At 44.9% G+C, this 17,024-nt stretch overlaps 1 protein-coding gene across 1 annotated transcript; it reads right to left on the bottom strand.

Moving 5' to 3' along the window:
• Window positions 1-329: 329 nt before the first annotated feature.
• Window positions 330-14,488, bottom strand: LOC142817543 (neprilysin-1-like). Its single transcript, XM_075894576.1, has 6 exons — window positions 14,468-14,488; window positions 11,753-12,028; window positions 9,577-9,838; window positions 6,100-6,287; window positions 2,249-3,159; window positions 330-504 (listed from the first exon to the last, which is right to left on the bottom strand). The coding sequence occupies exons 1-6, from the start codon at window positions 14,486-14,488 to the stop codon at window positions 330-332; spliced, it is 1,833 nt and encodes a 610-aa protein (XP_075750691.1).
• Between the last annotated feature and the right edge of the window lie 2,536 nt (window positions 14,489-17,024).

The raw sequence follows: 17,024 nt of genomic DNA, 5'->3' as shown, positions 1-17,024 counted from the left end.
AATTATTTCTGCTCATATGATCTACTTGAAAAAACCACAACGTGTAGATCGTAGATATTCGCAATAACTCAGAGGAACTCACACGGCCTCCCACTGACCATGCGGTCTTCACAGCGGAATGCCTTGCGAAAACGCGCCGTCTTTGCGACCAGGTTGCAGAGCTCTGCACGTTCTTTGTCTCCGCAGAAATGACTACACAAACTCACAAAGAACGTTTGGTTTTCACTCATTGACTCCAGGAATGGGAGCTTGGAATAGCTTTGCGTAGCGGAATTGCTCTCCTCGAAAGCCCGTACAGTCACGTTCAGGGCGAAGACCTCCGCGAGTGCTCACTTCTCGCGTCTGGTCTTCGCGTCATAGAGCGAGCACTTGAGCTTCTGAGCCCATCGAGAATCTGGCTGGCCCTTCCCGTCGAGCATTCTTCCGTGACTGTCGAGTGCACGAACCAGGCTACGGGCGATTTCGAAACCCAGGCCGCTGAACATCATGAGACTGGAGCCATGCCTGCATTTCAAACCCGCAAGGTGAACACGTCATCAGTGCTGTACAGCCAGCGGCAGAAAAGGAGTGGAAGTCAAGTTAAAGCAAATGTTTGGGCAAGTTGTTTCACAGTTATGAAAGAATTTAACAGCGCACAAAGACAGGCAATCCAGTGAAGTGCATTTACTGCTCTTAGGTCATACTCAACGCTGTGTATGTGTGCCTTCCTGGCTGCTACGTTTTCTTGAATGGTTAAAACCTCTCATTGGCAGTCTAGTAAAGACCTTTAATTTAATATTACAACGTGAACGTTTCAGGCTTTCATCAGCACCAAAGTGCATTCGCGCCTCTAATGTGACAAAAATATGCCATATTGGTACGGTTTTTGATGTACAGATAAGTAGGCGTTATGGGGCGATTTCAGTATGCTTTCTCCACCGTAAATATTTACACTTCAGTTGAATGTCATCACTGAAGTGTTTCAGCATTTTGTCTCCATCTGAATGCTGTTGCGGTAGCCAGATATCTATCCCAAGTTTTTGTACTTAGCTTCGTGACATCACAGTGGTCAAGCTATGCCAACGCAGATATAATCCATGTCATCAGTAATCATCTAGTGCACTTCCCTCTAGTTCTAGCCTACTTTCTTTCCTTATGTGTGACCTTTGGATTCGAAGGTCACTGACGGCAAGTTGTCTTTTCGCCCACTTCACTTACTTCACGTCTATATCCAGAATATTCACGATACACTTTGAACAGTACAGTAAACGTTCCCCATGCCTTCGTTGGCTTCATCGTCTGCTGGTTTTCGTTGAATATATAACTAGAGTATGGCGCATTCCAAGTGTTACAAGAATCTGCATGCAGAAGTTTGGACCACCAATTCTAAGAGTGCCTTCGTTCTCGCATACCTCGAACTAAAAGCATGAGCTACTTTTACATTGCACCACTGTGCCACATTGTTGTGTATTTCTTTGGCTCTGGAGCATGAAAGAGAGACAGGGAGAGCAGAGAGAACAGCAGGGGCGTTCATATTGCCGGATGTGTTGAGCTCGGGTCGCATTCTGCTCCTTCGCGACCAGTCTCAGCTCATCCTCGAGATGGCAGCTGGCCGAGGCTCTCTCCTGAAGCTCACTGGTTTAGAAGTGAATCGATCATTGTACTGTTCAGCCGTAAGGCATGCATGGTTGAGACGTTCAGTGCAGATCGCTTGGCAACCAACTCCAGAGCAACAGTAGCGGGAGTCACAGCAGCAACCACGGCAGTTGAACAATTTTCTACCATGGCCTCTGTGATGGCCAGCGCACGGCGTGTTTTGCTTCGTTCAATTGAACACTGCTAGATGGCACCGCCTATCTAGCATAACCAGGCAAAAACAAAATTTTTAACCGCTCGTGCAATTCCCCATAGTAACGCCAGGCGGCTCTATTTTCGATGAAGCAAACAGAAATGGACAAGCAGCATTTTACAATGTCTTTTTTATGCACAGAAGATTCTTTTTATTGCAGCTAGTTTGATTACTAGTGAATGATAGTAGTCGGATGATCTGACGTCCTCGGGATCATTTTCAAACTATCCCACTCATGGTGCCAGTCGTGTGGCACGTTTAGCTTAATTTCTCGGTAAGTAGGGCACTGCTGTTGAAAATGTTGCCGTTTTATACATTGTCTTACATTGAGCTTTCACTGTTACATAATTGTTATTTGTCTTCAGTGTCTCTTTAACATCTTCCAAAACCAACTATTGTACTGTTGGTAATCCCACTCACCTCCTATAGGAAGGTGCAAGGAGGGCCCACACACTGACTTCAAGGTAATTTTGGCTGTACAGGTAGCGGACGCTACGAGTAAACCAGCGGACGCGCCTTGTGAAAAGGCTGGAGTAGTAGCGGTTGGTCCTCGACTCCTGCAGCACTTTCATCGTTTGAAGCCGGAGAGAGAACAGTGACGTGCCTTCTGCGGGAAACGCTGTGGTGATCTCGTTGAGCATCTGTCTGCTGAAGAATGGTTCTGGAGGCCAAAGAGAAATGCCTAGCTCGTCAGCTATCTTGGCTTCCGCCCTAAGCCTTGTCAACGGAGTTATACTATTAGTATTTGTAATGACAACGCGCAGGGCGTTAGTAATAGAATCCAATATGGCTTTCACGTCGGCCCGTTGCGATGCGTTGAACAGTTTGGACATGTAAACAGCGACAATAGCGAGACCGTGCATTTCGTGAACAGCTAAGAAGCACAGAGTCCTGGAGCTCAACGTTTCAGGGTTTCCATGCCCAGGATGGAACGTGTCGAAGCGGGCACCCATCGTCCACCCGTAGATGTAAGCGAACATCCACCCGGTCACATTTAGAGCTACTTCATACGGTAGATCTTCGAGCATGGTGAAAGCGTCGTTGATTGTCGCCTTGTTAAAGGCGAGTATTTTAGTTTCATTCGAAAGGGTCATGCCGAAAGCGCCTTGAAGTGAGTTCCGTAATGTGGCCAGCCACTGGTCAGAACCCACACTCCGAGATAGGACATGGACTTCTGCGATGGACAGAATTACGTCTACTTCATCTGCTTCTTCACCCTCCGGATCCCGGCGAAAGGACAAAGTGTTCCGCACAATTCCTTCATCGAGACGCAGGTCGGTCAGTTCTGTTTCGCTGAGCGTCACGGTGCCTCCAGAAAGGAAAGACGCCATCTGGTGGCGTAAGCACAAAATATTTCTGATTAAATGGTCAGTAAGGAGTGTATTGACGCTACAAATCAACGCGTTTCAAGAGACTGTTGTATTCCATTGAAAGTGTTTTCGAAAGCATGGCTTCAAAGATATACCTAATCGACAACCTGAACATACCCTATATAGCACGGGCAGAAACGTATGTGCAGAACAAATGCAGGAGCCTTAAAATTGAGCTTCCTTTTTTTTTTTTTACTTCGTCTTTGGCTCTTAGAAAAGTTAGCGCTTTTAAGCAGGCTGTGTGGAGTTACTGAAGATTGTTAAGCAGCGCAGTTACATTGCCATGTATATTCGACGCACAGGACTCTTGCGTGCTTTAGATTTAAAAAAAAAGTTTGTCATTATTACAGCATCTTGGGTCAATTGTACGTGCTGCTAATGCCAGCGGACAATTTAAGCCCACGAAGCGACTCAGAATTCCGCCAAACAAATTATTGGCTGCAATCAGTATTTGGCTCTTGTACCTGGCATCGTGTTATGCCAAATGTATACTGGCGTCACCTCATGTAAACAATGCAATGCGTTTCCAAACTTGTAAACTCGAATTCTGGAAATTTTTGCCACTTTTGAGCAAAACAACTGCCCGAATTACTTTTCTATTAATCATAGTTTTTTGTTACACAACAGTCACATATTCGGTGAAAAACAATAAAACGAGGTGTGTCTCTCGAGCCAGCATTTCGGTAACGGGCCTTGCTTACATGAAGGCCCTCATGAGGGCAGGGCCACTTTGCCAGTCGTTGGCTGCAGTGACACACCTCTGTTCCAGAATTTTTCACCTGCTCAGGCCTTAATTTTCCCCTGAATCTCTGCTACAAAGATACTTTTATGTCACCAACATTTCCAGCCTTCTGAGAAATCAAAAATCTAAAAGCTTAATTATTATTGAGGCTGGCTTGACTATCACTTGAGCTTAATTGATAAATTTGCTCAAACTGTTATAATACTCTGATGTTATAGGTATGGTTATGTGTTAATACTTTGTTTTTACCGCTATAAAAATAAATGTTATAGTCACAAATGATTCAATCACAAGAGGTACAGGTGGATGCAGTAAAGCTCTAAAATATCATCAAGAAATAGCAGTATCTTGAGAGTCTCATTAGGCTGCCCATTTCTGGGGTAGGCATTGTATGCACAACACACACTAAAGTTCCAATACAGTCTCTCTATTTTCCGATTCTGGCTAGTATATTTGTTACCAATGAATCATTATGTAAAAAAACATGATTGTCAAGAAGTTTATGTGATCCGCTAAAACAGCCTGATCAAATGAACCCAAGACGTTCACTCTATTGCTTGCATAAAAATAAACAAAGGTAGTAAACTACACTCGCGATTATACCGCACCTGGCTCACTTGATGGTCCCACCAGCACATTTTATAGCTCAACCCATTCACACTGTGTTCCAGGCTGCTTTTTTATATTAACCTATCAGGCTCATAACGTATGTTCAACTGTAGAACCTGTTTGATTTTCTTGTCTTCATGACTACTTTGCTCTTTACTGCGTCCTTCAAGCATAAATAAGTAATGTCTTACCTATTTCGCCTTTTTTTTATTCACCGCGCAAGAAGCAACGCAACTTTGCTGATTGTCTGTAAGCTTGCAAATTATATTAAAAATAAGATTCACGCATCAGCATCTTGACAAAACGTGCCCTAAGCACTTAAAATTCATCCATGGTACTTTTATTATTACTGGTTAGGAACTCCAATGCTGTGGACCACCTGCTCTCGGACAACGCCTCCTATATTTCTTTCAGTAACAGTGCAAACGCGCACTTATCAACGGAGCCGTCAGTCCGCCTTCGTACAGGGAATGGTCGTATTTCGAAGCTGCATGAGGGGTCGCGCTAGGGAGCCTACATGACCACCTGTCTCACGTAGGCTCCCTAGGTTGCACTTCTTGCGTCACACGTGCTTCCGAGCGTTTTACTCTGCAGATGCGACAGACGTGTTTCTCACCACAATATCGTACGTCTGTCAAATTTGTTCCTTTGTGCTCCTTTTTTTTGTCGCTAAAAGCAACGCCGCCACCGCATCACGGCGCAGCTCATGTAGTATCATTGCAGTGATGCATCCCCATTGGTTGCTCGCATAGTGTCACGAATGGCGACACACTATCTCAAAACCGTATCTTTTACAGAGCCAGCATGACAGCCAACATAGACAACAAGAGGAATGCAAGACGCCACCCCACGGCTCTGTACGCAACTGAACGAGGAATTCGTACAATTTCTTTCGTCAGGCACTGCATGAGGGGGCTGCCTCCCCCTTGACAGCAAAGCACACGGGAAGGCTAGACGATGGACGAGAGCAGGGAAGGGGCTAAAGGAGAGGGTGGTGAGCGGCTGGATTGGGCGCATCTAGCTGGAATTGATCCCCAAAGATGTGTCTCTACTCTAGTATTACCTTTAAATTTAAAAGCATTATAAACTATCAGGCGCAAAGCGAATAAACGTATGAAGAAGGGTCCGACACGAAAGGCACCGTTTTGTTTCTTCTACACTATTCATTTGTTGACCTTCTCTCATAAAGCAAAGTTTTCCGAGGACGAAAGGCATCAAATTAAAAGCCGCATTCGCAAATATTAAGCTAAGCCATACGCTCCATCACCAACAGTCCTGTAACCCGAATCAACGTGTTGAAAAGCCGATACCTGGAGGACAGCGCACGTTTCAGAAGACCATGAGAAGCACTCGAGAGGTGAAACATTGACCTAAGCCATAAGAGCATGCGACCATCGTCGTTCAAGTCAGGTGCGGTACTTCACGTTCACGTAATGAACTGTGCTCAAAAACTTCCTGTTTCATTTCATTATGAGCACATGTATTTACTCTACATATCCAGCGAACTCATATGCAAAGGAACTATGTTTCTATAAAACGACCTGCTGTACAACTCCGTCGTATGCGTCATCTCCAAGGGACGAAAGCTGCGCCATGCGGAACACAGGCACAGGTCCTGGGTCGTCCAAGGTGACAATGAAGCTTTCTTCACGGTCCAAGTTCATCACGTTCACGTCGAACCAGAGAGATACTCGCCAGTTCAGGGACAAGTCCACCAGTATGGGAAAGATCGGGTTACCTGCGCAAGCGAATGCGCACCGGTGCGTTCTTTTTCTCCATTCTCAAAGCCGATACCTGTGATAACGAAGCTTTGTTTGTCCTGAGCTGAACGTAAAATTTCACGACGGCGTTTGTCGTCTCAACACACGAAAGTTTACACCAACTCGGTGCATTGGATAAGGTTTTGATCTGTCAAATCACAATTCCATGACGATACCACCAAAATTTCGTTTGCGCATCTCGAAGTCTAGGGCTGCGTGTCACAATCGGGTGCAATGAGCAGAAGCTATGCATATATCTGTGGCATCATGGCACCCACTGTCGCAAGAGCCTAAGCTTCCGCGTGCACTGTGCGGTTTGGCTACCTCTCAATAAAAGTCACCACGCGGAGTCAGCAGTTAGATTTCGCACGCTTCAGTGAGCGGCTGACACATCCCGTATTGACAACTTTCATCACTACAGCTTACCACCCACTGTCCAATGAACTTAACTCTTCCAGTATCTCAAACAATCTATCATGCTGCATAGATACCTAAGGAGACACTCCAGAGGCCTGTGGCTTTGCTCGTCATAACAGGTACACGCAACAAATATCTGGGCGGCTCCTTTGTTAGCTCGTCTGCACCCATATGCTCACTGAACTTTCTCGCTGAGGTGTTTTTTCGGAAAACGTTCACACGTAGTTCCTCTACAATTTCAAAGCACCTGATTCAAGTCAGTTTTTCATGCACTCAGTACTTCTATCCACGTCTTCTTTACAACTGTACTGTGCATAAGCTTTTGCAACTTCACGACACCAGCCCGATCTAGTTCTCGTGCGCTGGCCTGACTAGGCGTGACCATGGGCGTGAGCTATTGGCTAATATAATATGTGCCAAGTCCGTCTATAACCCATTCTAACCTTCTAATGAGCCGATTTCGCAAGCCATTCTAAAGTCGTAAATTCAGTTTCAAGAGTAGCAAGTGTCCTGTCTTAGTCTTCATTGTTTCGTTTAAGTGTGCTACTGCACTGGACGGTATATTGATCAGTCACCAACTAGTCCAGCTCTCACCTTACTGAACTTCATTTCACTGTTTCCACTACGAGCCTTTCAAAACACCACGTGTCACTCTAAGTTCGCGTTAGCCGTCCGGCTTGCTTCCACACTTAGTGAGTGGAAGCCACTGTAACTTGAGGTACATTGCACATCAATAAAAAGAGTGGATATTTGCCTACTCACGAATGCAGATGCTCTGTATGGCATGCTCTAGCACAGGCTAGTGTTCAAAAATGTTGAAACCTCTGACACATACTGTTGATTTTCTTCAGAGGTCCACATGCAGAGGTGCACCATGTGGCCCCGCCATGACGGTCTAGTGGGTAAGGTATTCGGCTGCTGACCTGCAAGCCGCGGGTTCGAATTCCGCTGCGGCGGCTGCATTTCCGATGGAGAGGAAATGTTGTAGGCCCGTGTGCTCAGATTTGGGTGCACGTTAAAGAGCCACAGGTGGTCGAAATTTCCGGAGCCCTCCACTACGGCGTCTCTCATAATCATATGGTGGTTTGGGGACGTTAAACCTCACATATCTATCTATCTATCTGCACCATGTGGCCTGCGAGTACCTTCCGTCTCTGCTCACCTAGGTATATGAACAAACAAAGAGTGGAAACACAAGGCCACTTATTATTCTTTACTGTATCAATTACAGGTTCATTTCCGTTCAGCCTATTACCTAAAAGGCCTCCTTCCTAGAAAGCTTTGCATAAGGGGTGAAGTTTCGTAGATGTTAAAAATTAACGGGAAGCATCGTTTTAGTGTTTCAAGCAATCAACGATACAATCTTGCAAAGCAGATGAAGCAGAATAGTTTATGCTATCCCATAACACCTCCTTCTATTGCACCAAAGCCGCCGTATGCACGTAAAATTTAAAACCTGACAAATGTTCAAAATTAAACATGCCGTTAAATGCACCCGTCGCGGCAAAATACATTCGTAAGCATTTGTAACCCGGGAACTAAGAATGAATACTAGTGCGCTTTCATGGTCTAGATTACCTCTAGTGATAAAATGGACTTCTCCCACTGTGTGATCTCGATACTGATACTCGTAGAAACCATGCACGATCGCTCAGCCCCCGTCGTCATTTTTGCGTTCATTGCACCTTGAACCGTCTGGATTCTTTGTGAATACTCTCGTTAATAATAGTATATCTTCCTTGGGACTCTTAAAATACTACTAATAAAAATATGCCCAGCAAATGCAACTGCCACGGCGAACATGGCTGACACTGATCTTCTCTTGTTTTTGTATATATTTTTATTTCTTATGTGCTTGTCTGCGCGCGTATTCAATAAAGCCATGAGATAGCTCGATGTATGCATTTTTAGTGGCAAACCTATGGATATTGCACAACATTGCAGCTGCATTGTACAAGCTCTCATCACTGCTCCAGGGAAGAAAAATTGCGTTCAAAAAATGTTTTTTTCGAGTTTCCGTTATTTATTTTTTACCAAAACAGTCACGATAAAATCTTGTGCATAACAGTTTATGAGTCATTTATGAACACCGAATATAAAAGACCTTTCTTGCGAATGAAATGTCCGAGACAATAGGTTTCCTACAACCTAGAACTGTAACCCATTTTCTGGTAGCTCTGTAAACTCACGAGCCAATGGGCATCTGTGGAATCCGGGAGGAGCAAACACCGGGAGCAAAAGAACACAAAGCTTTCAGCCGCATGCCGCAAAGTGAATTGCTTCTGTTTGCTCCTTTGAGTACACTCCTAAAATGCTCAACCACATCATATGCAAATTAATACTTGACGTTACAAGCATATGAAAATTGTAGTGGTCAATGACTTTTCAAATACTGAATAACTACAACAATTTTTGCTAGGTCCCGTAACAATTACTCACTTTTAAATATGCGGTATCTATTTACTCTACTTGGCACCTATAAGTAATGTACTAAAGCAGAAAAAGGAAAACATAGTTGTGTGAGCCTGTCTATTTTTATTCCCGCGAACATTATAGGGAATTTGGCGCAGCATTTTGCTTCAAAAAAGAACTGTTAATAATAAATATACAAGTGTTCAATATATTATCAGTTATGTGCGTCTGACGATCTACAAACACTTAATCAATATTGCCACAATCACTGAGCAGCAGAGAAAGTAACTAGCAAAGTTAACGGATTAACGGGAATCAGCAGTGCTATGTGTCTAAGCACCTCATGTCTTCTTGAAAAACATCTTAAACGTATTAGCGTTTATGCATCATCCATACGCTTGCTTAATGACGCAATGTAAATTTTTGGCGACAACTCACCTGACTCTTTGCTTGCACGTTTGGGTAGTTGCGGTTCCATAGGCCACATCATTCCATGTTCACGCATAAACTGGACGAATGGTGCCGGATCCGTAGTCTGTGGTCTATTCAGGCACATGTACAGCGCCAGCGAAGCCTTCAGTTCGTAATCGTGCGAGATGCCTGTGCCCGTCCGAGGAACCTCTTCTATTTGGTGCATGAAGTCCTCCACCTTTATACTGTACATTCTTATCACCTTTTCTTCGTCAGCGTCGAAAGCCGCCTTGGTGTGATTAGTGCAGAAATACAGAAAATTAGTGCCATGTTTAGCACATAAATGCTAGCGAAAACACGGTAAGCCTTTTTTTATGAATTGTTAAAGCGACATCATCGTTTATTTGGGTCTTTTATTATATTTAGGGCACAAAATGGTGAACTTTATTAATATCCATGACGCAAAAGTAAGTAAACATGAATGAAAGTTTGGGTGAAAATTTGATGCGTGCCCCAAAGATATAGTAAAGCATATAGGTTACTAGAACTCCTAGCCCTCAATATGTCGTCGCTCTCTGGCTTGCCGCCTCACGCCTCTTTCTCTCTCTCTACACCTTTATTCCTATTCTTTTAATCCCTCCTCACCCCTATCCCTAGTGAGCTTCTGTTGAGGTGTCGCTCGCTGGCGCAGACAGTTACGGGGCTCACTTTTCTCTCCCTTTCTCTCTTAGAACCACTTTGTGAATCCAATTTCACGTCAAAACTGCCATGTCAGCCTTCAGATAGGACATGGCAAGGAAAAGCGGCCGAGGGTTTGACGCCATGCCACGGTCAGCATAATAGTGCACGAGGGCCACATGTCACTGACCCCTGAGCTAGACCATATTAACGTGCACATACATCTAAGGGCACAGATGTTTTTGCATTGTTCTCCCATCTAATCGCGGCCACCATGGCCTGCGATCCAACCTGCGCTGGTTAGCTTAGTAGCCATATAACCTTGGCCGGTGTAGTACCATTGCGGGTAATGAGTATAACAATGTTAGTACTTTAACTTTGGTGCTTCAGGAGACATTCGCCAGAATTACAGAAGCTTAGTAGCTCAGATATGAAGCATCTTTCTGTGTGTGGCTGCGGTGGAGGGTAGAGTGGCGGAACGTTCAATAAATAACAAAAAGTCTAACAATGAAAAAACTTTTATCTTTTTATTATGTATCATTTTCCTCAATTCTCTGTTGTACGAGCCTGCAGACTCCCCCCTCCCCCTTTTCTTGTGAATGGAAGTGGGCTCTAACCCACGCTGTGCTGTTACTTTATACGATATACCAATGGGAGATAGTAATAATATATGGATTAATGCGAACCATAAAATGATTGACAGCAAAGCAAGGGCGCTTTGCTTCCGTGTTAACACTTTTTTTTTCGGTAGTCCTAACTTGGCATGCCTTCACATCGCCGTGGCCGCTGACATAGCGTTAGACCAAACAAACGGAATCGCTACATAAAATTCGTTGCCCTAGAATGCGTTCTCCACATGTAAATCACACATGGTGAAAGCTAAGTGCTTCGAGTTGATAGAAAGTGCCTAAACTAGTTAAAGTATTTTGAAAATAAGTTACAAGTGTTGACACAAGCATAGCGAAACTGGCGTCAAGTCGTGCATAGTCTGAACCAGCAAACCTTGATGATTCTGAAGTCTTCTAACCTTGCTACTAGGCAATTTCAAGGTTGTTTCTAGGTGTTCCGAGCTAATCGTTAACGATTAGGTGTTATATTAGCTCCCACTATGTTAGCAGTTCGGTAACTTTTGGACGAATGCTTAACAATAGAGAACGCATAACCCCAATACATACCCAACAATACATACCCAAAGCTGCACTTGCATAGAAAACGCGTAGCTAATGCTTTGTAATTAGCGGAAAAGTTTCATGATAGCTGCGAGAAGATTTATTACGGCATGCGTAGTACCTCTAGCGGTAGATACTTCTAGCATATATTCATCGAACAGTTTTGTAAACATGCTCCTGAAGAAATTTAGGCACCTTTCGCTCTAAAGCCGAGACTGACTGCTGTCGCCGAACTTCGAACGAATTTCGTTTAAATGTTACGTGGCGATTCGCACCTTGCAATAACTGTAGTTAACACGGCCTTGCCTGCCAATGATGTACTGCTTCAAGAATGACACGAGGTTTCGTGCACCTACGTTTCCACAGACGTAATGGTAGAAGTGGGAACACGGGTCTGCCGAGAGGTTGAGCCTCGCGAGCAGGGAACTCCCGAACAGGATGCAGTCTTCGGTCGTGCAGACATGTTCCTCACTAGCGTGTCGCGACGCCAGTTGTCGAGTGATGAAGACAGTCATGGCCACCACCACGAGAATACAGAGGAAGATAGCGCTAAACAGCGTCGCCCTCGAGGCCTCCTCTTTTCCTAGCTCGAGAAGCGATGGCGAAGACGAACGGCGCCGCACGGGAATTACCTGAAAAGGGAACAGGTGAAAACAGCCTTTTCAAGACAACTTCGAAAAGTTAGGCAGATTGACCACTCAAGCGAGAAGTGTAAGTGATAACAATGTTTTTTAGAGGCGAGGCTTCTTATAACGGCACCCGTTCATCCCTCGTAACTGTTGCAGTATGTAACAAGTATAACATTTTGACCTCCAAGGTGGTGCCGGTGGGAGATTTCTTCTGTGCGTTGTTGAACAATAAAAAATATTGCTCAATGTACATGCCAGTGGCTACCAAGGGGGAATGAGAGACAGAAGCATTTGGCTTTTAGTTAACGCGCATGTTGAAATCCCTATTAGCAGCCATTGCCATCTACATTGAGCACTGTCTGACAGAAAAGGGTTGCTACGTCATACTCGCTGGGTGTAACCTCCTTAGTTTTAGAAAGGTTTAGCGAGCGTTGAGCCGCAGTGCCATGAATACAATGAACTAGTATATACCATGAATGAACTCGAGGTGGTTAAAGGTGGAAAGTAGATACGAAGCGCAAGCCGTGAAAAAGCAACAGCCGAATTCTCCTGTCTCTCATTCCTCATTAGCAGCCATTAGGATGTACATCGAGCACTATCTTACAGGAAAAGGTTGCTACGTTATACTCGCTGGGCGTAACCTCCTTGGTTTATGAAAGGTTTAGCGAGCGTTGGACCGCAGTGTCATGAATACAGTGAACTAGTATATGCTATGAGCTCGAGGTGGTTAAAGGTGGGAAGTAGACCCGAAGCGCAAGCCGTAAGAAAGTGTGCATGTGCCACCTCTCGTTTAGTCCTTGGAATGTCCGCTGGATGGCGGTGCTTCTATATGGGGAATATATGATGAAAAGATGCGAGATGGTGGTACTTGGAGTGTTGAATAGATGGACGAACGGACACACAGACAGATGCATGAATGGACGCATGAACGGACGCAGGGACGGATGCATGGACGAACACAGGAACGGACGCACGAACAGACGCACGCACGGACGGGCGGATGTACGAACGGAAGCAAGAACGAATGGACGGACGAATGCTTTGCCCTACTCTCTATCATTCACTCCGTGGATATGCTGCCAATATTTTTCAGCGTGGCGTTGACGTTAGCGTTGCCGCGAGAAGAATGGGCGGAGTGCACGCGGATCTAGCGGAGCGGCCGTGGCGTTTCGAATCCCCTAAGACCAGATTCTGGAGAAAAAGAGAAGAGAGAGTGCAGGGGAAAGCGAATGTGGTCTCATATCAAGTTATCTCGGCATCGAAGCGAAGGCTACGAAGTCAAATCACTTGCATCCTCCCCCAGTGAATGTAGTTCCACAATAGCGCCCGTATTTCCAACGTGAAATATAGAAGTTCCATTGTTATTTCCTACAAACAGCTATGTGAGACAAGACGCACCTCGCACCAGTGAGATATTTCTGTTTCTTCTGCTTTATTCGTTGTGACCTACCGTTTTTTGAAAGCGCGAGAAAGTATCGCCTTTTCACAGGACACGAGAAAGAGGCAAATGCCAACACCACTTTATTCAAGTATCATGAATCAACTGGCCCAGATATCAACCCTTCTCAACCTTTTCAAATTTCGCGCTAAATATCGGAATGTTTCGCAACAGCGCAAGTTATGTTCGGGGCAAGCAAGCGATGGCTGGTCAGTAGAGGGCGCCTGACGAAAAGGGAAGATTATGAAAAGCTGCTGCTGAGGACGGGTCATTAAGCCGTCATCCCTAGCATGCGCCTCTGTCGCCGAACTCCGGGAGCTTTTGTTCATCGCTCCTTTCGCTGGTGGATCGCCCACGTGGCGGAAGCGTTCTCACAGAGAGCCATACTGAGAAAAAAGTTATCCCCGTCACAATCCCCATCCTGGCTGTGTGCTGTCACATTAATTTTGAACAGGCGGCCGCACCTTATGTGTACCAACTCGAGACAGCTGATTGACTGTCTAGCGAGGTCTGTTGATTCCGTACGTGACACTACATTTAGGCTGTACCTTGAATAAATGGCTCTTTTCTTCTGTAGCCAATTTGCTGCAGGATAAGGGCAGCAAAGTGTGAGAACGCAGAGGCGGAGACACGTCTCTGAGAAAAAGTAAGTTGTTTGCTTCCTTGGCGGAGCATCAAAAAGTGGTTGATCCCACAAGTCGACCTTGGGTGAGAGGGGATATATTTAAAAGAAAGAAATGAAGGGTGGAGAGCTTGGTGCTCGAAAAGGAGATCACGAGAAGTGAACAGATGTCATGCTTGGCACCGGCTCTGGTTAATTATTACATCGAGAATTGGGTGTTGGTGAATTGGCAGGTGACGCCTGCGTGGATTCAGCCTGGTTATTATACGGCGTGGTCCGTTTAGTGGTTGCCCTGGCCTTTTTAAATTAGTACCAGTGTGTGAATAAACTGGCAAGTTTGCCAGGAACTAAACAGCCAAACCCTTCCAGTTCTTCAACGTACCGTCGTGGTCATAGAAACCATCGTCATCAACCCTATCAACCATCCTTAACCAGGCAGATTATCTAAAGCACCGACCTTTGATACCAGGCTTTTGTTCTTCAGAACGTGTTGTAAACGGTGAACCCCACTGCGCCGTCTCACGTTCTCTTGGTCCTCCGGTTTCATCTGTCCCACTGAAAAAGAATTCCTTTGAAGTTTGAGTTGTTTCATTTTTTGAGCTGCACATAATGTGAGATAATAATAGAAATTCACCATAGCCACAACTGTTTTTTTTTTCACTTGGTCACGTAAGTCACTTTTCTGACCCACCAGATTAAAAGAAAAAGACTGGCCGCGTATCTTCATGTTTTTCCGCAAAGTACGTCAATAGACGGTAGTCTTCTGTTTGTGGGTGCTGTGTGAGATATGGTGCCATCTGGTAGTAACGGTAAAAGACAAAAGTTTTTTTTAGAACGCTGAGCCACTGGTAGGTGGCAGCACAAAGGCGCTTTTGATAAGAGTGACTGTCTGTGCTACCTTTAGGTTTCATAGTAGGACATTTTTGTTTTCTCATGCCGCTAGCAACCATGCACTGCAGAGAAGCTGGTGCACAGGCCGCACCACCCAAGGCGGTCGCCATTTATCAAATGATCGTCGTGCGCTCTGTAGCTCGTTAGCTAAACTGGTGCTTTTACTTGCTTTAGATGAATCTCGTGAAGCTTCGACAGCAAAGTACTTGCGTGCATACGGCACTACTTTCCGAAAAACATACTGCAATAAACAGTGCCTTTCGGAGGACCTATACTCTGTGTTTGTTAGTTGTTGCTTATCTTCCATAGCAAGCCCCATTTGACAATGTGGCAGCGACAGTGCGTGTTATTCGGTGCCACGCTACACCTTTGCGCTTTTCGTTGCCGTACAGACTAACAATGCTTTTGTACTCTCATAGCAATTTGTCGAAAGCACGTGTTTCTTCTTTCTTCAGCGGTGGTTGATACGCCAGGCACATCGCCTGGTGAACGGTGACACGCTTCGCCTGCATAAACAGAGGGTGGCTTCGCCGCGTAACTATAGCTCCTAACCAGGCAATACGGCAAACCAGTTCACTACTTTGGTCACATACATAGTGACTTTATAGCTTTAGTTAGAGACCTTAATTTTTTCAGCGAAGCACTAGGAAATTCGTTATCTCGTTGATAGCATCGCATTTTCAGCCCAGCTTACTAAACAATTTGGCATTTAAAATTGCTTACCTATGCGTTTTCTAAATAAATATATTCACTGCCTAACACTGATGTATTGATGTTTTGCTTCAAGTAGGCTTAATATTCACTTCTTAGTTGACCTGAGTTGAATTGTGAACACAGCGACCAGATTTAGATGGGTGGGTTTTAAGCATGGAATTTAAGTTTTCGCCAGGTGCCTGAATTGTTGCACAGACACCAACAGGCAGACAGACAGAGAGACCAAAGTTTTGTCATGAAGTTAAGCCAGCGTTGTACGGGCTGGTTTGAGGCCCACGGGACGGCTTTATGCTCTCCCATAGTACAGTACTTCGTACTTTAAATCGTTAACAACTCGTTCTAAACACACAGACCAAAGCCTTTCCATTGAAGAATCCCGAAAAGGCTATCGTCTTCAACCATCCTCTTTAAGAATAGTGGTGATATATGTACCATGCAGAAGCCCGATGCTGAAAATGGTTATATGCAAGACGATTTGGGAAAGAAATCTGTTATCCCTGCCGTTCGTGTTACGTAACATGGAGGGCTAACGCATCGTCGGTCACTCCGTAGGTTGCAATGTTGCTGGTGTGAATGTCATACTGCATCTTTTGTTTTCCCGTTCTTTCTTTGTCTGAATTAGTGCATTAAAAATAAAATGCATGCTTCTAAGAAGTAGAATTACTTTTTTTAAGCAGACCAGCAACTTACAGACATTTTTACCAGAGAGGAGGATTCCCTCCTTCCTGGGCTGCTGCACGGGAGTACAAAAGGTCAAGTCAATGCTTCGGCCGCCCTGCATTTTTGGGGGTCACACATGTTAACAACAGCCGAGAGGGGCTCATGGTGGCGCCCATAGGGAATCTTCAGAGAAAAGATCTATTGCGCTCAATTAGTGGAAACCGCGAAGTGATAACTAGCCCTTCAGCTCAGTCACGAACGTTAATGATGCTAATGAACGTTAATGTTGTTGAACGCCAATAAAGCTACGAACGCCAATGACGCGTATGGCGATTTCTGTATCGATTCCCTCTGTAGTACATATAACCGAAATCTTCAAAAAAGTATGACATAGAAACTGTGAAAGTCACTCTGTCGTGAATCTAAACCTCACCATTCTGATATTTATATTTAGAGAAGTCTTATCTTATTTTTTTTCTTTCTTGTAACCATGTCCCGTTCCTTAGTTCGCCCTTCAGAATGCAGCGACCACTATGTACACAACCCAGCAGACCATCTCACAAACGCTAACGAAACACACGTTTCCACTTTAGCCAATGGGTGCATGGGCAAGCATGGTTGCGAAGCGCACACTAGCAGCGCGGAGGATACAGCAGAACTTCTACGCAGTTTAG

Source organism: Rhipicephalus microplus, chromosome 5, assembly GCF_043290135.1.
Source record: "Rhipicephalus microplus isolate Deutch F79 chromosome 5, USDA_Rmic, whole genome shotgun sequence".
Taxonomy (NCBI): domain Eukaryota; kingdom Metazoa; phylum Arthropoda; class Arachnida; order Ixodida; family Ixodidae; genus Rhipicephalus; species Rhipicephalus microplus.
This window is presented reverse-complemented; position numbering and strand designations above follow the sequence as displayed.

What these genes read in the sequence shown, in the direction of transcription:
- LOC142817543 (XM_075894576.1), bottom strand. Translation starts at nt 14,488, where the DNA reads ATGGTTTCTATGACCACGACG. An exon ending in ACGTGCAAGCAAAGAGTCAG is followed by an intron (nt 6,288 to 9,576) that starts GTGAGTTGTCGC and finishes TCGCTTGCGCAG; the next exon opens with GTAACCCGATCTTTCCCATA. An exon ending in ATGACGCATACGACGGAGTT is followed by an intron (nt 3,160 to 6,099) that starts GTACAGCAGGTC and finishes TTACGCCACCAG; the next exon opens with ATGGCGTCTTTCCTTTCTGG.